This window comes from Macrotis lagotis, chromosome 7, assembly GCF_037893015.1.
Source record: "Macrotis lagotis isolate mMagLag1 chromosome 7, bilby.v1.9.chrom.fasta, whole genome shotgun sequence".
Lineage (NCBI taxonomy): Eukaryota > Metazoa > Chordata > Mammalia > Peramelemorphia > Peramelidae > Macrotis > Macrotis lagotis.
The window spans coordinates 21,731,795-21,753,721 of record NC_133664.1 but is presented as its reverse complement, the minus strand read 5'-3'; the positions used below and the strand labels follow the sequence as shown (position 1 = coordinate 21,753,721).

The 21,927-nt window shown below is 40.2% G+C and overlaps 1 protein-coding gene across 1 annotated transcript in view; it reads left to right on the top strand.

The window, feature by feature from the left end:
* CMTM8 (CKLF like MARVEL transmembrane domain containing 8) overlaps positions 1-19,481 on the top strand; it is a 55,210-nt gene extending 35,729 nt beyond the window's left edge. Inside the window, exons 2-4 of the mRNA XM_074195625.1 lie at positions 10,958-11,131; positions 16,323-16,439; positions 19,066-19,481. Coding sequence (XP_074051726.1) covers positions 10,958-11,131; positions 16,323-16,439; positions 19,066-19,149 — 375 coding nt within the window. The 3' untranslated portion in view covers positions 19,150-19,481. The remainder of the gene's footprint in view (positions 1-10,957; positions 11,132-16,322; positions 16,440-19,065) is intronic.
* The last annotated feature ends 2,446 nt before the right edge of the window (positions 19,482-21,927 follow it).

Genomic DNA, 21,927 nt, shown 5'->3' with positions numbered 1-21,927 from the left:
CAGGGAAAAAATAAAACTAAAAACAGGCATGCTAATTAAAAGAATACATAGAAAGTTTTGTACACCTGCAGACTTTAGGTCCCCATTGAGATTCAGGAGGAGAAATAAAAGATAGAAGACCAAAACTTTTACTGGAGTAGACATCAGGTCCATTAGCTGCTGCTAGAAGCTCTAAGTAGTTTGAGCAGGAATTCATAACTTTTTGTGTGTCTTAGATCCCTTTGGAGACAGTCTAGTGAAACCTAGGAATGAATTCCTTCTCAGAAAAATTTTTTTTTTAAATATATATAATAAAATAGAGGAGTACAAAGAAAATCAATTTTGTTGAGATACAGCTATCAAATTATTTTTTAAAAAATATTCATGGTCCCCAGATTAAGAACCCCTGTTTTAGGGGGTAGTGGGACAGTGGATGAATACTTAACAAGAATTATAACCCAAAGCTGAAGGTGGAGGGTTCCTAAATTTTAGCCCCTTCTTCAACCCCATTCCCCATTACTGCTGGTGAAAGATCAGTACAGTGAATACAAGGGAAAGGCAGCCCTTCTGTATTCCCAGGACTCCCTCATTGATGAATATTTCTGAAGGAAAACACCAAGGGAGGTGATGGATGTTGGGGAGGCAGGGAGAGAAACATCCCTGGTAGGTCTTTTTTTGTTTTAGGTTTTTTTTGCAAGGCCAACAGGGTTAAGAGGCTTGCCCAAGGCCACACAGCTAGGTAATTATTAAGTGTCTGAGACCGATTTGAACCCAGGTACTCCTGACTCCAAGGCTGGTACTTTATCCACTGTGCCACCTAGCTGCCCCATTGTTTTTAATTTTCAATCATTGTTCTTGTTCTTTATTCTGAGAGGTCTAAATACCCTCCTCTTTTTTTTTTTTTTTTTTTTTTTTTTTTTACTTTTTGCAAGGCAATGGGGTTAAGTGGCTTGCCCAAGGCCTCACAGCTAGGGAATTATTAAGTGTCTGAGGTCAAATTTGAACCCAGGTCCTCCTGACTCTAGGGCCAGTGCTCTATTCACTGCACCACCTAGTCACCCCCCTCCTTCTCTTGATAGTCCTAGAATAGAATTATCACATTGCCTCTCATCTTCCTATTCCTTCAGCAAATCTTCACTGTGAATGAACTCAAGGCCCTTCATTGTCCTGATTCATAGTCCTAATTCTAATCAACCCTACTCTTTCTTTTTTATTTTAATTTTTTTCCAATTACATGTAGAGATAGTTAGCAGTATTCACTTTTTTTTTTAGGTTTTTGCAAGGCAAATGGGGTTAAGTGGCTTGCCCAAGGCCACACAGCTAGGTAGTTATTGTCTGACACACAGCTAGGTAATTATTGTCTGAGATCAGATTTGAACCCAGGTACTCCTGACTCCAGGGCTGGTGCTTTATCCACTGTGCCACCTAGCTGCCCCTAGTATTCACTTTTGATAAGATTTTGAGTTCTACATTTTTCTCCCTCCCTCCCTTCCCTCCCCCTCTCCAAGACACTAATTACTCTAATACAGTTTATGCATGTTAAACATTTATCCATTTTAGTCATGTTGTGAAAAATAATCAAGCAAAAGGGAATAAATCATGAGAAAAAATACAAATTTTTAAAAAATGAAACTAGTTTGCTTTGGTCCATATTCATACTCCATAACTCTTTCCCTGGATGTGAATGGCCTTTTTTTGTCACAAGTCTTAGAATTGTCTTTGGTTACTGTATTGATGAGAAGAGCTAAGTCTATCTTATTGATTATTGTGCCATTTTGATGTTAGTGTATACAATATTCTTCTTGTTCTGCTCACTTCACTCAGCATCCGTTCATCTAAGTCTTTCTAGGTTTTTCTGAAATCCGCCTGCTAATGGTTTCTTACAGAACAATAGTATTCCATCACAGTCATATCCCACAAGTTGTTCAGTCATCCCCCAATCGATGGGCATCCCCTCAGTTTCCAGTTCTTTGCCACTACAGAGAGAGCTGCTATAAATATTTTTACATGTGTGGGTCCTTTTTTTTTTGCTCTCTTTGAGATACAACTCCAATAGTGTTGTTGGATCTAAGGGTATGCCCCAGTTTTGTAGCCCTTTGAGAATAATTCCAAATTGTTCTCCAGAATGATCACATCAGGTCACAACTCCACCATGAATGGATTAGTGCCCCAGCTTTCCCACAGCCTCCTCCAACATTAATCATTTTCCTTTTTTTGTCAGAGTAGCCAATCTAATCATTATGAAGTGGTGCCTCAGAGTAAATTTAATTTCTCTCATCTCTAATGATGTAGAGCATTTTTACATGTGACTACAGATAGCTTTACCTTCTTCATTCAAAAACTGCCTATTTGTATCGCTTGACCATTTATCAATTGGGGAATGACTCAGATTCTTAAAAATTTGTCTCAGTTCTCTATATATTTAAGAACTGAGTCCTTTGTCAGAAGTGCTTGCTATAAAAACCATTTCCTATATTTCTGCAGTCCTGATCTTGTCTATTCTACTCTTCTTCCCCAGGCACATTCCAATTCAATCTAGCCCATCCCACAGATTGCCTTCTGGAAATCTCTACTCCATTGCCAACAAATTCTTTTACTCCTCCAGTTTCTCAACCATCATTCCTTCTATTTCCTGTTTATAATGGAGTCCTGGCACTACCCTTATTTTTTTTTTTTAGGTTTTTGCAAGGCAAATGGGGTTAAGTGGCCTGCCCAAGGCCACACAGCTAGGTCATTATTAAGTGTCTGATACTGGATTTGAACCCAGGTACTCCTGACTCCAGGGCCGGTGCTTTATCCACTGTGCCACCTAGCCGCTGCCCCTTATTTTTTTTTTTATTAAGGATCTTATTTATTTTGAGTTTTACAATTTTTCCCCTAATCTTACTTCCCTCCCCCCACCCCCATAGAGAGTAGTCTGTTTGTCTTTACAATGTTTCCATGGTGTACGTTGATCCAAAGTGAATGTGATGAGAGAGAAATAATATCCTTAAGGAAGAAACACAAAGTATAAGAGATAGCAAGATCAGACAATAAGATATCAGGTTTTTTCCCTAAATTAAAGGTAAGAGTCCTTGGTCTTTGTTTCAACTCCACAGTTCTTTCTCTGGATACAGATGGTATTCTCCATCGCAGATAGCCCCAGATTGTCCCTGATGGAATGAGCAAGTCCATCAAGGTTGATCATCGCCTCCATGTTGCTGTTAGGGTGTACAGTGTTCTTCTGGTTCTGCTCATCTCACTCAGCATCAGTTCATGCAAATCCCTCCAGGCTTCCCTGAATTCCCATCCCTCCTGGTTTCTATTAGAACAATAGTGGCACTCCCCTTATAATGCTATTTACTTCTCCCATGTCTAGAGGAACTGCAGCCCCCTCATAGGGTTAAGGGGAATATTCCTTCCTCCACACTGTGAAGCCCAGTTCATTTCCTTGATAATCCCTTTTGAGATCAAATCACCCTCTTCCCCAACCTTGATTCTTTTCTCCAGTGAAGCCCAGGACATTCTTCTGACGATTGATAATATCAATTCCTGGGCCCTGGCTCCTACTGCACTCTAGTCCCTGTATCCTCTCAATTCCTTACTTCATCCCTCCACTCTCTTGTTGTAATTAAGTCATTTTTCAGTCCTGTCTGACTTTCCATGACCACCTTTGGGATTTTCTGAGAGAGATACCAGAGTGACTTGCCATTTCTTTCTCCAGCTCATTTTAGGGTCACACTGTTACTAAGTATCTGAGGTCATATTTGAACTCAGAAAGATGAGTCTTCCTGACTCCAGGTCCAGTACTCTATGCACTATGGTGACATCTAACTATCCCTCATCTCTATCAACCTCCTTTGTCACCTCAACATGCATCTCATCAAGATCACATTAAACTTCAGTTTCCCTAACCCTAAAAGCAGTTTCTTTTGAAATTTCACTCTTGGATCATGAACTCCTGTTTTTCAATCTCTGATCATAGGAATAATGATTTAGAGCTGAAACTTAGAGGCTCTCTAGTCCAGCTTGTTTAAGATAAGAAAATTGAGGCCCAGAGAGGATAGAGTCAAAGTAAATAGACTGAACCCCTCTGTTTGTTTTGTAAATTTGACACATCCACCATTCTTTCCACTATCCCGATGCCTCTCTCTCTGCCTGACACTTCAGTCATAATTCGGAAGGGATCCTGAATTTGCGTTTTGAGTTTCCTCGGACCACACTAGTCTGTTCGGTAATCCTCTGGCTCAGCACACAGCCTCTGTCTCGGATTGAGCTTCCCAAGGCAGCGTTTGGTCCTGATTCACAGCCTGTTCAGAATGTATGTGAATAAACTGGAATAATCAGAACAGTTGGAAAATAACCCATCAGTTGCAGTGAATGGAACTGGTTTTTAGGCACCTCCTGTTCCTAGAGTGGTATTTGGGCACCCCCTTGTGGCAAAAAGGGGCAAGGTTGCCATGCTCTACTCGGCCAAAGCTTGGCTTAAGTGCTATGGAAGAGCTGGAAGGTTGTGGACTCTACGGTCTTCTAAACCATGGATGTCCAGCCTCTTCGCTTTTCTGGACTGCATCACCCAACAAAAACTTGTCAGGAGCCAATAGAATTTAATATTTATTTAGGACTATATTTATATTGATTAGGACTATATTGTAATATATATATATAATATAATATTTATTAGGACTATAATGTAACCAATATTATTGAGAAGAGTAATCAATTGCAATAATGATGCATGAATGGACTTTGAGGGCCTACGGCCTAGGGATTTCGAGTTGGACACATCCGATCTAGACATAGATCTAGGACTTTAATCAGATGCTCTTATTTTATAGATAAGAAAACTGGGGCCTAAGGGTAACCCAAAGCAAGGTCATATAGACAGTAAATAGCAGAATTCCCTAATTTAAAAAAAAAAAGATTTTATTTCTTAAAAAATAAGTAAATGTTAGTAATGGTAATGATGGTAATGATGGTGGTGATGATGATGATGATGATGATGATGATGATGATGATGATGATGAAACCAACGAAGAACTTCAAAGTCTGGTAGGTAAAGATGTCATGGGAAACTAAGAAGAGAAGTTGGGCTGGTCCAGGGACAGCAGGTAATAAAATGAGATTTAAGTAGGGCAAATGGTCCAGTGGGACCATTGTTAAAAATATTCCTGAAAAATAATAAATGAGGGAAAGGATATGGGAAAATTGGGATGCTAATATACTGTCACGGACTTAGGAACTGATCCAACCATTCTAGAAAGTAATTTGGAGCTATGCCTAAAGGACTATAGAATTATACAATTTCTTTGACCCAACAACAGCAAAGAATTGGAAACTGAGGGGATGCCTATCAGCAGGGGAGTGCTTGCATAAATTGTGGAATATGATTGTAATGGGTTATAAGGAATGATGAGCAGGCTGATTTCAGAAAATCCTGGGCTTAGATGAACTGATACAAAGTGATTGTATATAATAACATTGTATGATAATTAACTGTGAATGACTTAGTTATTCTCAGCAATACAAGGATCCAGGAAATTCCAAAGGATGAAACATACTATCCACATGATTGTGCAGATAAAATCCATATCAGATTACTTTCTGTCTTGGGGAGGGAGGAAGTATCAGAGGGAGAGAAAAAATCAGAAACTCAAATTTTACAAAAATGAATGTTGAAAACTGTCTTTACATATAATTGGAAAAATAGAAAACAGTATTGAGAAAAAAAGAATAGAAAAATGCTATGCACCTTCAGAGCCAGAACTGAAGGAGTCTGAATGCTGAATGAAGCATACTATTTTTTTTTTACTTTCTGTATTTGTTCATGATTTTTTTCCCTTGGGGCTGGGTCTTCTTTTACAACATGACTAATATGGTAATATGTTTTGCCTGATTGCACATGTATAACCTTTAGCAAATTGCTTATCTTTTCAGGGAAGAGAGAGGAAATTCTAGAATTCAAAATTTTTTTAAATGAATGTTAAAATTTCTCTTTTTAAGTAACTGGTGAAAAAGTAAAATATTTTTTTTTTTTAGGTTTTTGCAAGGCAAATCAGGTTAAGTGGCTTGCCTAAGGCCACACAGCTAGGTAATTATTAAGTGTCTGAGACCGGATTTGAACCCAGGTACTCCTGACTCCAGGGCTGGTGCTTTATCCACTACGCCACCTAGCTGCCCGTAAAATATTATTTTTAAAAAATGTTTTAATGACCCTGTCAGTCCTCACTCTGGGTCTTTGGAAATTGATAGAGGGTTGGGGTGGCTAGGTTGCACAGTGGATAGAGCACCGGCCCTGGAGTCAGGAGTTCGAATTTCGGCCTCAGACACTTAATAATTACCTAGCTGTGTGGCCTTGGGCAAGCCACTTAACCCCATTGCCTGGCAAAAGCTAAAAAAAAAAATTGATAGAGGGTATTAATTTAATTTATTGGATACTGTTGACCTAACTAATAAATTTATCATACTCAGATGGGAAAAAGCAGATTAAAATATCATTTTATATATTCAAAAAAATAAATACAAATGCAATAAACTATAGGTAATGTTGCTATGTAGTTTTCAAAGTCAATATGACCATAGACTGGGATCCTTAAGTAAGATTTAGTAGCCCTTATTTCTATTTGAATTTGACACTACTGTTCTAGATGTTCAAAAAAAGACCTCCAGTCTGTTGAGTGGACCATAGATGGTGAACCTTGTGGAAGGACATGGATAAGAGTTTCACAGGACGACCAGGAACAGATGGATCATGGCTTGTAATATTGGAAGGTCCAATGTCCAGATAGCTGAGATCACAAGTTCATTTGAGTCTTTGAGAAACTTGCCCTTCTGAGTGATGTCGGATAAAAGAGGCATGAGTAAAACATTGGTCCATTTATTTCTGTACATGGAGATGGTGCCATCAGAGACATTGTCTTTGGGCCTAAAGGCTGCTCATTTCTTCTCTCCAAAAATTGATAATTATTATGATAACATAAATAGTTATTGCCATATTTTGTTATTCCTCCCTCCTAGAGAGTTATATCCCTTATAACAAAGAATCTAAAAGAGGAAAAAACAGTTTAGCAAACCTGACCAACATTTTGGGAAAAACCCCCCATCATTATTATTATGTAGAATTCAGTGACCACAGTCCCCCATCTCTGCAAAGGGATGAGTAGAGAAGATTTTTGTCTTTTTCTTTGTTTGATTGTACACATTTGTTAGAAGAACAGCTACAGTAGTGGTGGTGGTGGTAGAAGAGGAGTTGGCTACTGGGAAGATATACTATGCTATTGATGGAAAGAAAACATCAATAAAATGCTGCAGAATATTTTTAAAAATTAAATTATATTCTAGTCAACTTTACCTACCTTCCCACTTCACTCAGTTTTTTTGTTTTGTTTTGTTTTGGGTTTTGGCAAGGCAATGGGGTTAAGTGACTTGTCCAAGGCCACACAACTAGGCAATTATTAAGTGTCTGAGGCCGAAATTTGAACTCAGGCACTCCTGACTCCAGGGCTGGTGCTCTATCTACTGTGCCACCTAGCTGCCCCCCCCCCCCACTTCACTCTGAATCCAAATCATTGGCTTATTTAAAATGATTAGGTATGTCTGAAGTTGATATCAAGAGGATGCTGCATTAAAAATATTCATTTAGGATCAGAACAGCACCATGGATAAGTACTAGTCTCAAAGGCTAGGAAACCTGAATTCAAATCCTGCTTTAGACTGAGCTGGTGACCTCGTGCATGTAATTTCTCTCAGGTTGTTTTTTCATTTGCATAGAATAAAGATAATAACATGAAGTGTTTAAAATCCTTTGCAAATCTAAGGTGTTATATAAATGTCAACTTTACCATATTAAAGTAAGGAGAAATGGGTTTTCCATTACAGCAAGAATATGTTAGACATAGGCAAGAACTCCTTAGAATGTATTAGATCTCAGAAGATGTCATTAAGGACATTTTCATCTGATTCCTTTGAACATTCATCCTTAGGTATTTTCATTAGGAAATGATTGAGGAAAGGAGACTCAGAGGCAGAGGAATAGACTAGGTGACCTGAGGATTACATTCTCTATGATGATAGATAACCATCTCTTCCTTCCATAGGGTAGGAAGCTTAAGGCTTTTAGCTGCTTATTTAGTTTACATGGTATGTGAGAACTCCAAAGAAAGGATGCTTAATGAAGATGTATTTTCTTGGTTTCCAGCAGTGGCAATACAATTTATCTGGTGTTAAGATGCACAAGTCCGATATAATTCCCGAAAACCCCAAGATTTACACTAATGGGATTTTTTTCCTGCTCGTATTCATCATAACTGACAGGCAATCTATAAAAGTGCGTTCGACATTCAGTTTGATCAGAGAGATTGGGCCTTGATGAGATTGGCTATGGCACACTGTGAAAAAATGGTACAGATTTCTTGATGAGACTTGAAAAGGTCAGCTGCGCTCTCAGTTAATGACTTGCATAGGAAATAATAACAGCAGCAGGGTAGTGGACCAGTCCAGAGGATGGGCTTACATTGTTTGCCAACACAACAGAAAGGCGTAGAATATAAACCAATGAAGGATTTTCCCATAATACAAAGACCTAGACTGGAGCAAAGAAGCTTCTTCCATTAGTAAATATATTTTCCCCAAGGAACGAAATGTTGGGCCTAAAATCAGGAAGACTCATCTTCCTGATTTCAAATCCAGTCTCCGATACTTGCTGACTGTGTGACCCTGAACAAGTCACTTAATGCTGTTTGCTTCAGTTCTTCATCTGTAAAATGAGCTGGGAAACTACCCCAGTATTTTTGCCAAGAATCTTCAAATGGGTCGTGAAGGGTCAACTGAATGTCAACAAAACTTAACACCTTCAATTAACTGATATCAGTTAATCCCTCCCTTTAGAGTCAATTGTTTTTGTCCATTCATTCCTGAATTTTGCATACACATATATGTGTATAATTGTGTATTTTGTGAGGTAAAGTTGGCAGAGTGAATAGGGGGCTGGTTTTAGAGATAGAAAGAGCTGGGTTCAAGATGTGCCCCTCATATGCATTGTATATATTTCTGTGAGCAAGTCACTTAACCTCTTGATCACCATAAATTCCGGTTGATTTGCTCATCTGCATTGGTAGAGGAAATTTCCACCCATCTGGGTCTTTGGAAATTGATAGAAGGTATTAATCTAATTTATTGGATACTCTGGACCTAACTAATAAATTCATCCCTAGACTGATGAAATCATAGGTCTGGACAAAGAATTAAAAAATGTTCTTTTATAGAGGTGCACCAAGTAAAAATGACTCTGGGTTCTGGTTTATTTATGTTGCATGATTTTATATCAATTTTTCTTAATTTTTTAGTATTCCTCATACTTGTTACTGTAGTTAAGCACTGAAGTGGCACATTGCATAGAAAACTGGGATTGGAGTAAGGAAGACTTGAGATCAATTCCAGCTTCAAACACGTACAAGCTATATGATCCTGGGCAAGTCACTTAACTTCTGCCTCAGTTTCTTCAATGGTAAAATGGAGATAATAAGAGTACCTACTCCCCAAGGTTGTTGTGAAAATCATGGGAGAGAATATTTGAAAAGCCCTCGATACCGTGTCTGCTAGGTGAGAGATAATCGCTTCTTCCCTTTCTTCAGTCCTTCCCCAGCTCTTGAAGATTTGGGTTGTTTCTAGTTTTTCCAGTCTCAAGGTTCTATTAGTATTTTGGGTCGGGAGAGGCAGCTCTTTTTATCTTTTTGGCAGATTTTTTTCAGGCATTTTTCTAATCTAGAGTCAAAGAGAATAGTTGTTTTTCCTATCACTCTCCTAGCGGTAATCACCGTCCTGAGAAGAGAAAAGGACAGGTTTAGTTTTAGCTTTGGTTTTTCGCCATGGCAAGGAAAATGAAAGCATTTGATTTGAAGTCCTCATCTCTCACAGAATAAGCTATTAAGTCCGAAGTAGACTGAGGACTAGTAATGTCTTTAGCTATTCCTATGTCTCCAGTTTAGTGGTTCAGGCAGGCAGGTCCCATGTATTGGGGAAAGGTTATTTGGCCATTTTCAGATTTGATTCCTCTTTGCTCTTGATTTTTGTTCACTTCTGAACATGCTTGGGTACCAGACAGCTTCGGATGACTTTTTCTGGACACTATTGCCAATAACAATCAATGGGCTCATGGATAATATCGGTCAAAAAAGAACGTTGTAGACATCGAGTCACAACAGCAGCTTTTAGAATAGCTCCATTCCCTGAAGGTTGGCCACATGGGATTATGTTTGCTTTGGCAGTTAGTCCAAAAGCATTGAACAAACTCATCCCCTCATTCTCCGTTTATAAAGGAAACATCATTCTTGACTGTTCCTCTAGTGCCCTCAGATAATATGGCATGAGAGCTAGACAAATGAAACCAAGAACAGGAAGGAAGGAAATTTCCATAGCTGCCCCTGATTAAGGAGTCCTCATTCATCATCATTATCAGTGTTCATACTTTTCTATCAGTATTTACTCTTAATTTAACGCCAGCCCCAAACTCGCATCACTGACATTAGGGAGGCGTTTCCGAATCATCATCGTCATTGTTGTTATTGTTATTGCGATATGCTCATTTATAGTTTTAAGAGCTTTTCTGTTTCTCTTGTGGAATTCTTTTTCTTTTTCTTTTTAGGTTTTTGCAAGGCAGTGGGGTTAAGTGGCTTGCCCAAGGCCACACAGTTAGGTTATTAAGTGACTGAGGCCTGATTTGAACTCAGGTCCTCCTGACTCCAGGGCTGGTGCTCTATCCACTATGCCACCTAGCCGCCCCGTCTCTTGTGGAACTCTTTAGAGTAATTATTTTCTCTTTCCCTCCCTCTCCCTTCGCTTTTTCTCCTTTTCTTTCCTTTTCTCTCCTCTCTCTTCTCAACCTCTTTCCCTCTCCCCATCTCTTCCCTTCCTCCCTCCTCTTTCCATCCTTCTTGCATTCCCTTCTCTTGATCTCCTTTCCTCCTTGCCTATCCCCCTTTGCATTCCACCATCTCGGCAGGTTTTTGGTCTCCTCGTGTGGACGCTCATCGCTGGGACAGAATACTTCCGAGTCCCTGCCTTTGGCTGGGTGATGTTCGTGGCAGTATTCTACTGGGTCCTCACAGTCTTCTTCTTAATCATCTACATGACGATGACCTACACCAGGATTCCCCAGGTGCCGTGGACCACGGTGGTAAGAAGCATCTCCCTTAATACCAGACCTTCACTCTGAAACCCTCTCCACTGCTTTCCACCTTGAGCTTGTGGGTTCGGAGTTGTTTGTATGTTGTCTTCCAGATTAAATGGTGTGTCCCCTGCAGCGGAAACTGTCTTTGAGTCCTCAACATGTTGGGGAATGCTTATGGAAATGCTTGTTGAATATCACACACACACACACACACACACACACTACACATACCATACATGTGCACTGCACACACCACACCACACATGTACGCTTGTGCACACATGTGCGAACATCACACCACACGTACACACTCACATATACCACATACACACAAATCACACCACACACATGCACACACACACACACACACACACAAAAACACTTACAGACTCCAGAAGCTCCCATTCTGAAGAAATGCTCTGTGTGTGTGTGTGTGTGTGTGTGTGTGTCTGTCTGTCTGTCTGTCTGTCCATGCTCCTCCTTCAGCTATCCTGGGACACGGCATCATTAGGGAGGGAAGGGAAAGGGAGGAGGCAGTATTCTGAGAAATCTGAGTCTTCATGATGAAAAGAGCATTTCAAAATGAGGCTGGCTGCACTTCTAGTTCAAAGCTTATCCTAAGACTCCACTCTGTCATCAGAAGTGACTTATTTGAGAGCCTGGAGGTAGCACTTGGTCCGTCCCGGAGTTCCCTACTTGGTTCCTTACGAACTGAACTGAGAGCACACTTCAAGTTGGCCATCCTGCCACCCAAACACTGTCTGAAGGGGATTTTAAGAAATATATGCTCCACTTAGAGCCAATTTGAAATCTGTTCGTTATTCCCTTACTATAGTTTGAAAGGAGATAGAGAGTCATGGTCACATGCAGAAGGGTTTTGGTCTGCAGCAACGACTCCAACTTCACCTTCTCCTTTGAGCCTCTCTAGTGATGGTTGCTATACAGCATTCAAAGACTGATGGTTGTGGTTTTTGTTGCTATTGTGGTTTTTAAACAAAGTTCCTTGGTGTCTTGATTTTTATCATGCAGTCACGGCTGAACTTTTAAAGGGGGCCATATTTGTTTGTATTGTCACTTTTTCAACTGTAGAATAACAATTCAAGAAAAACCCAAGTGGATGAAGAAAGTCTATTGTTCCAAATTTGATAAATAGTTTGCTGGACAACCCGTAGAGCTGGCCATCACTGGATGGATGGATGGATGGATGGACGGATGGACAGATAAATAGATAGAATGATACAGAGATAGACTGATAGAGAGATAGACAAACAGAGACAGACAGAAATTTGGATGGATAGACAGATACATAGAAAGAAAGAGAAGGAAGGAAAAAAGAAAGGAAGGAAGAGAGAAAGAAAGATACATGGGTAGATAGATAATGAATAGATCAACAAGTCAATAGAAAGTTAGATGGATGAGTAAGATAGAGAGATGATAGAGAGATCAACAGATCACTTAAATGTGATGTTTAAGAATCAAACTGAGTGAGGAAACACTGAATAGGTTTTTTTAAATTGACTCCACTCTTCCAACCTAAAACAAAGTCCCATCTTTTCCATACCAGTTGAAGTCCAGCAGTAAGTCCTAGAACAGCAGTTGCTCTCGAGGCCACTAGGATCAAATTTTAAAGGAGCACTAGAGCAAGGAGGTCATCCATAAAATGTATGAATGAAAAAGGAGATGGGCTGGCCTTGTCAGGAGCATGATGACTAATGGACAACCCTTGTGTGTCTCTGACATTTAGGGTGGTGTGGTGGAAAATAGGCTGGATTGGGGGTTAGAAAACCTTGAAACAGACAGCTCTACCATTCACTACCTGGGTAGCTTTGGACAAGACACTTTATTTCTCTGGACCTCAGTTTCCTCATCTGTTAAAATTAGGGGGTTGAACTAGATGGACTTGTAAGATTCTTTCCATCACTAGAATTACGATCCTCATAGTGTCAGGAGAAATCAGAGAATGCCCCCAGCATTAGATGGGAGGAGGTGGACAAGTGTCTTCATTAACAGTCCGTCCTGTTGGAGGGAATGTCCCTGTGAGTGAGTTCGACAACTACTTTGATTATGATGATTTTAATACATTTCTAAAGTACATTGAGCTTTAGAAATCTCTACTTTTGTAATATCACCTTCAAAGCAGGTGGAAAAAGTAGAAATATCCCCATTTTACAGATGAGAAAGCTGAGTCTCAGAAGTTGTCATTCTCCATGATTATATGGGTCCTGTGACTTCCCCCAGTCCAAAGCTCTTTCTGTTTTCCTACATACCCATGAGTCAGTCTTGTCCATCATTGGTACGCTAACCCCATGATGCAATTTAGTAGTCCCATCTTAAAAATGAGGAAAGTGAGGTCCCCCAAAACTCAGGGCTCTGCCCAAAGTTACAGGGTCAGTGGTGGATCTCAGACTAGACCTTGTGATTTCTGGATAAGATGCCCTGAAACCAATATCCTTGTACTGCCCTTTGCAAAGGAAACTTGGCTGTTTCCTGCCTATACCACACTTTATCTGTGGCACAAGCTCATCATATACTGTCATACAGACTCCTAATAGCTCTGTGATAAATGAGCTACTTCCACACAGACTCTCTCTAGCCACTCCTGTGTAGACAAAGAGACGTTAACTCTCCTGGCCAGTGAACAAGGCTTTTCTCCATACCCATCCTAATCAGGAAGTGTTCCATCTCTGCTGGCAGACCCACCATCTTGATGAGCTCCCTTAGCACGGCAAATCATTGGCTTTGTGACTGTTATCCCAATCTCATTTGTTGTCGGCAGCCCTGGCCTCTCATGAATCCAGGTGCTGAATATAAAACCCTGCTGAGTCTGCCCTTCCAGCTGCCAACCTAAATGGGCCAGGGCCATCAACTCTGCCATCCCACTACATAGTACTGATTGTGGAACATGTGCCAGTTATACAAACTAACAACAGGAAGAGATACTCTTCTGTTGGAAGGAATAGCCTGGATTTTTTTTTCTATTGGATAAATCCATTCGAGTGACTTGGCTTTGCTCCCCAGACGTATCATCCCAACTCCATCCCAATGCCTTTGTCTGTCCTCCTTGCCCTCCCAAATTTTTACTTCTTAGAATCCCTCATTCCTTTCAAGGTCACCTTGAACATTATTTTATACTAATTTGTTTTGACATAGATATATGCTGGACCTCTCCCCCTGGACCTCCAGAATATTTTCATTTTTTGGTCCTTGTATCCTTAGTACCTAAGACAATGTTTGGTATGCAGTAAGTCTATAAGAAGTATTTAACTGAATTGAACTGAAGTGATAAGCCAACATGAATTCTCTGGCTCTGGACTACTATCTTCACTGAAACAGGAAAACCTCCCTCTCATCAGAGGAAAATATTAAGAACAATAACCTTTTGAAGAGTCTATAGGCTGCTGATTGAGGAATCACATTTGTTATCATCTTTTTTTTACTGATAACTTCAATTTTTCTATTGCCTTTATTTCCATATAAATCCCCAGTCTTCCTTCCTGAGTGTGTCTTCCCCTGAAACAAATAATCATAAAGAAAGAGGGAAGGAAATAGTTCTGCAAAACCAATCCTCAAATGAACTTTTTTCTACTAGTGTCTGCATCATTCCATATCCATTGCTCCCTTTCTGGGGACTCCTCTTGGACCTGCACAGACCTGGAGACTAAGCTACATTTCCAAGACACCTTACTCTCCCTCCCTTCCACTTTACCTGCCTTTTTTCTTCTCTGTGAGATGGACAGGTCTTTTCTAAGCTCTCCAAATCCCCAATCCAGAAAATGATGGTCCTTGCTCCAAAGTGGATTATCCTCAACCAGAGTTTTCTTTCTGTTTTAAAGCTGATTGAAGTTCGTTAGGGACAGAAAATTTGATTTCAGAAATAGATGGCGGCTTAACAGATGTCATTTGTTTGGCATGATACATTATCTGAAGACCTCAGAAGGCTAGTGAGTACTTTAACTTTTCCCCATTATTTCTTGTCCCCTATTAACATTTCTTCCATACTCCTATTAGGGTAAAGTATTCTGTTAATTTGTTTCTAACCAATATGTCTTATGTCATTAGTAAATTTTTTCAATTATCAAGCATTTATTTTTTCTCTCTCCCATCTCTTCTTCTTCCTCCCCTCAAGAAGGAACAAAAAGGAAGAAAGGAAGGAGGGAAGTAAGGATTCTTTTTTTTTTTTAGGTTTTTGCAAGGCAAATGGGGTTAAGTGGCTTGCCCAAGGCCACACAGCTAGGTAATTATTAAGTGCCTGAGACCAGATTTGAACCCAGGTACTCCTGACTCCAAGGCCCGTGCTTTATCCACTATGACACCTAGCCACCCCAGAAGGAAGGATTCTTGAAACACATAAGTAAAGTCAAACAAAACAAATTCCCACATTGGCTAAGTCTAAAAATTGTGACTCATATGGAATATTAGTCTGTGACCTCACTGTCAGGAGGTGGTTAATAAACTTCATCCTCAGATGTCTGGTTTGCCTTTTTTCTCAACAGATTCATTTCCCATCATGCCACTCCCACTCCCCTCCCCAGAAAAAAAAATGAATCATCCCCCAAAACAAAAATTCTACAGTCTATGCAGTATTTTCCATCTGTAATTCCTTATTTCTCTACTGAGAAGAAATAGTGATTTTGACAATATCCTCACTTTGTGTTTGCCATTCTCCTGTTTCTCCTCTCCTGCTCAATCAGTCCATACAAGTCTTCCCATTTTTTTCCCCCCAAGAGACTGCAAATTGCGTGCTTCTGATGAAATAAGGTCTGAACTGGTAATAACTGAGGGAGTAATTACTACAAAAAAGATGCTAGGAGTTGAGGGGGAAAGCACCCTAGTCTTGGAAGTAGAAAACCCAGGTTCAAGCTCTGACTGCTGCCTCTCAAGAAAAACCTAATAGATGAAGTTACTGAAGGGCTAACCTAGAGAAAGGTGGGCAGTGTGGTACAGGAGGAAAAAATTTCTATCTAGAGCCAGAAGACCCAGGTCTTCTTACAGCTTTGCACTTGACTGTGGGGGCTGCTCGTTTCCATTCTCTGGACCTCCACTCTTCATCCTTGACATAAAGTTATCAGGCTAGAACCTGCCCTCTGGGAGCTTACATTCTATTAGCATTTATGAAATGTTCATCATGTTTGCGTGAAAGCCACATGCTCAGATACACCCAAATACTGAGCCCCATCTCTCCTTTGTCTCGGCACAGGGCCTCTGCTTTAATGGAAGTGCCTTTGTTTTATACCTTATTGCCGCCATTGTAGACGCCTCCTCTGTTACCAAAGAGAGAGACAGCCACAATTACAACAGCTGGGCCGCCTCATCCGTAAGTAAACTTTCTTAGTCTCTGACATTGAACACACTGATTATTCATGGAGCCTCTGTCCCCCTCCCCACCCCACTCCTTGCTTATGAAGACAGAAGTCAGTCCGTCAAAAAAAATTTGTTAAGCCCCTACTATATGCTGGGACAGAATTCAAGAGATACTGCTAAATGCCTGGGATACAGAAAGGTAAATGACAAACCCTGCCTCCAAGCAACTTACAATCTAATGGGGAGAACAACATCAAACAAATATACAAACATATTATATACAGGAGAAAGAGAAAATATGAGAAGGAAGGTACTAGAATTAAGAGCAGTTAGGAAAGGCTTCCTGTAAAAGACTGGATTTTATCTGAGACTTGAAAGAAGCCAAGGAAGACAGGGGACAGAGATGAGGAAAGAGAGTATTCTAAACATCTCTATAGTTAAGTCGTTGCTGCAGTTGTTGCCAGCAGACTTCTGTGAAAGAGAGCTGTGCTGGGAATCAGCAGCAATGCGGGGAGCTGATTCAGACAATTCTCCAGAATCCCCAGAAGCAGACAACAGATTAGAGACAGAAGAACAAAGTCTATCTTTAGAGAGGACTTCCTGAGAGAGCTGATTGCTAAGTTAGATATGGGAACTTTCTTCTTATTTTGTTTTATATGAAGGAAGAGCTCTCCAGGAAATGCGTGATCCCTACAGAAGCCAAATTTTGCAGAATTCAGTTGAATTACATATATTTTTTGGTAGACAGCTGTTGTGCAATGGAAAGAGCGCTGTAGGGTTTGGAGACAGAAGACCTGGTTTCAAATCCTGATTCTACCACCTACTGTATGACCTTTGGCAACCAAGTGATCCATGAACATTTATTAAGTGCTTCTGAGTCATTGAATCCTGTTTCCTCATCTGGAAAAGTGAGGATAAGAATAATATCCATAGTACTCGACTTTGACTTTGCAAAGGCTTTATAAATCTCATGACAACCATATGATGCAAGTGCTATTTTCTTCATTTTTCAGATGAGGAAACTGAGATAATATTTAGAACTATTTGTATATTGTGAAGCTGGTGATATTTGTCCTTCACTCTTGAAGAAGACCATGATATCTGGGAAGTGGTGCCATGATAAACACATGAACTGGATTTGAGTGGGGGAGGGGGGCTATACTAAGTCACCAGTCTCGCTTTCTCCCTCAGATCCATCTGAATCCAGGGGCCAGATGTGAATCAGGATGACAGGAGATGGCCCTAGATGGGAGGCAATCAGGGTTAAGTGACTTAGTCAAGGCCACACAGCTAATAAGTGTCTTGAGATCAGATTTGAACTCTTGTCCTCCTGACCACGAGTTGGTCACTTATCCACTATTAACACTCTATCCACTGTGCCACCTAGCTAAATAGAATGGCACAGACAGTTTTGGATATGACCAATTTGAAAATTTGTTTTGCTTGATTATGCATATTTGTTATGAGGCTTTTATTCCTTTTTCTTCTAGGGGCAGGGGGAGATGGGAGGGAAATTTCCTAATTGAAAAAATAAGTGCTTGTTAATGAGAAAACTGGATTTCAGCATTATTCGTTATTATTATCCTTACATTCAATTCGTTATTATTCGTTATTCAATGAGCATTTATTAAGTGACTATTGTGTATAAGGAAAGAGATAGTATGGTAGAGCGGAGAGAAAGCTGACTGTCAGGAAGATCTCTGACATTCTGACTATGTGATCTGGACCTAATCCTGTAATCTCCCACTAGCTATGAGCTACAGAGAAGGTATATAGAGATCCACATTAAAGAAAGGAATTTTTCTCCCCAGAATACAAATAAACTCAAAGATCCTGATCCTCCCTCTTCTCCTCCCCCAAACACCTAATGCACAGTTCTGGGATGATAAAGACAAAATGAAAATGTCAAGAGGCAAGAGGGGACAAAACCCAAGTTCAAATCCTGACTCAGATACTTAGTGCCTATACACCTGGAGAAATTATTTAACTTCTCTGGGCCTCAGTTTCCTCATTTGTAAAATAAGAAGATTAGACCAGATGAGCCCTGAAGTCCTTTACAGTTCTATGATCTCTTAAGAATGAAGATATTAGGAGCAGCTAGGTGGCACAGTGGATAAAGCACTGGCCCTGGAGTCAGGAGTACCTGGGTTCAAATCCGGTCTCAGACACTTAATAATTAGGCAAGCCACTTAATCCCATTTGCCTTGCAAAAACCTAAAAAAAATGAAAATATTATTGATATTCTATACTTGTTCCTTAGCTTCTCAAAGAAGACCATTGACATCAGAGGGATTTAAGTGTGTGTGTGTGTGTGTGTGTGTGTGTGTGTGTGTGTGTGTGTGTTGGGGGGGCTGCTGTGCAAAGTCACCAGGCTCACTTTCTCTCCTCCAGAGCCATTTGGGTCCAGTGGCCAGAGAGGAATCAGTACGAACTAGGGATGGCCCCCACCTTCTATTTGATACAAATGATCTCTACTTTTTCCAAAAGCAGAACTGGGGCAGCCAAAAACAGACTTGAATCAATAAAGCTGTTTTGGCTAGATCATTCTGCTAATGTTCAGGTCAAGGGGGGTAGGCCCTTAAGCTGGTTAATTAGAATGTTCCATAAGACCCCTCTCTAACCTGCTTCCTTTCCCACAGTTCTTTGCCTTTGTGGTCACAATCTGCTATGCTGGGAACACATATTTCAGCTTTCTATCGTGGAGATCCCGGACCGTACAGTGATGGCCATTTTGACAGTGATATTCATGGAAAGAGTGCTGCTGTCAAGGCCGCCCTGGGTAGGATGAACATTTCCAGAGAACTGTGTTTTGGGCGTGTTTTTGTACACTTCGTTCCATTGTGGTCACTAGGGTCGGTTGCAAGTAAAATGGATCCTTGTTTACACAACACTGTAAATCCTTAGTTCAAAACCTTTTCAGTACATTGTTACAAACTTTGTAAATCCTATTTTTCCTAGACAATAAGTAACAGAGTTGCTAATGTTAAATTTGCATCCACTTTGTAAACCTAACCTTTAAATGGCTGGCCTTTTTTGATTAAATGTTTGAAAATCACCCATGAATTTCAGTGTTCAGAGTTGGGGGGAGGTGGAATTACAGAAAAATGAAGCCTTTCACTGCAACCAATGTTCGTGGCTCCACAGGAAAATGAGCGCATGCAAGATTATTTATGAGAAACCTTCTACCTGGATCATGAGAGCAAGGGCAGGGGGTTAACTCATCACCTGCATTCTTTCATTTTTGTTATTTTGCTTTTTTGCAAGACCCTTCCAGAGACATCTGGGTCCAGTGGCCAGATAGGAATCAGGAGATGGCCCTGGATTCGAGGTATTCAGAGTTATTCTCAGAATTGCAAAGAAAATGAGAGCCCTTTATAAAATCTGCTAATTTAGGAGAAGAAAACCCAGGATACCTTTGAATACACCAACCCTAGGGGAAGCTAGGTAATGCAGTAGATAGAGCATCAGCCCTGGAGTCAGAAGGAACTGCGTTCAAATCTGGCCTCAGACACTTAATCACCTAGCTGTGTGACCTTGGGCAAGTCACTTAACCCCATTGCCTTAATTAAATAATTTTTTTTTAAAAACTCAAATAATGAATACACCAGCCCTAAGTAAGTTACATAAGGATGAATATGGTAAAATTCCTTTGATCTTTAGGTTATATCAGTGACCCCATCAATTTTTTTATCTACTTCTGCCTTGGTCTTCCTGCCTTCTCCAAGGGAAAAAGGACATAATAATAGCTAATTTATATAACACTTTAAAGTTTGCAAAGCAATTTAGATATTATGTAAATCTCACAGCCATCCTGTGAAGTAAGTGCTAATATTATCTTGATTTTACAGTTGAGGAAATGAAGGCTGAGAGCTTATGTAATTTTCCCAAAGCTAGCAAAAAACTAAGGCAGCATTTGAACTCAGATATTTTGGACTCCAAATCTAACCCTCTACCTATCCCACCAACTGACTTCCTTTGTTTTTCCAATTTATATCAGAAGATTATCCAGGACAAGGGTAAGGGGGAAAAAAAAGACTTTTTTCATACATATGTTTTCCTGCAAGTCAAGACAGGATGTCATGGATTGACTTCAAGAATGAAGGATGAACAACAATGCTGGAAACCAATTCTCCAGCTTACTTTCCCTCCTGTGTAAGGACCCTGTTTTCCAGGAGAGGCTGACTTATATTCCTATTATCCTACATAAATAATAAAGTACCATCAGACTTGGATGATCTTGTTTTATATATAAAGTGGGCAGATTGGGGAGTGAAAGATTTTCATCATCCAAAGGAAAGCCAGGATTCCAAGATCTATCCTTTTATTTTTTGATAAGGTCACACAACTGAGTAATTATTAAGTATTTGAGGCTAGATTTGAACTCAGGTCCTCCTGATTCCAGAGCTGGTGCTCTATTCACCCAGTTAACCCTCCAAGTTCTATTCTAATTAGTCTTGTCAACATATTTTTTTAGAACAGGGCTGAACAGTTCTGGAGATTGTAAAGGAAATAAAGTCTCTGCCCCTAGAGTTTTCCATCTGAAAGAGGCTGAATCAGCCAATCTGTCATCCAGCACTTTTTAAGCCCCTACTATGTACCCTTGAAGATATAGTAGGGAGACAAGAAAAAAGGCGTCTATGTTGGTCGATGTTGTAGGTGTAGGTGATTGGAGCTGGTCAGTCATAGGAAGTCTGAGTTGGTCCCAATGGTGACCCAAGTGATGTCTAACCAAGAAGCTTTTCTACTACATCCCCAGTGGATATGACCTTGGAATTCAGATTTGGGTTCAAGTCCTTGCCAAATTCATTATAAGACTACAGTTGACCCTTCCAGGCCCATGTGTCTTCATCTATTAAAATGGACGGAATAATCCTTGTACTACCTAATGATCTAACTCGCAACAACGCTAACATTTGATCCTCACCACAACCTTGGGAGGGAGGGAGGTGCTCATTTTTATAGCTGAGGACAGAAGCCCTGAAGGTAAACTCACATAACTAATAAGTAGCTGAGAGGATTTGAACTCAGGTCTTCCTGAATCAAGTCTAGTGATCTGGATAGCCCAGGCTGTCTCATATAAGCTATTGTGAAGATCAAATAAAGATAATCTTTTCAAAAGAATGAGGTAGAAGACCTAGAGAAAGCAGGGATTTGTGTCCCTTTCATAGAAGATAACACAGGAGGTTCTCAGGTCTACCCCAAAGTCCCTTTAAGAACCAGCAAACCAACAAAAATGAACAGGAACTTTGTCTTCTAATTTAATTGCATATTGTCCCCTTTCAGTTTTAAGATTGGGTTTGTCATATTGTGTTTAAGTGGTTTTTCCTTTATTTAGTGCTGAATAAAAATAATATCCTGCACGATTGGGCACGCAATGAATGAGTGAGAACAAAAATAAAACCAAGTTTCCCAACCATGCCCCCTAATGAAAGATGCCAGACATGCCTATGACCCTCTGATTTGTGGAGGTTTCTCCTTGCAGACCCTTCTTGCTGTGGAAC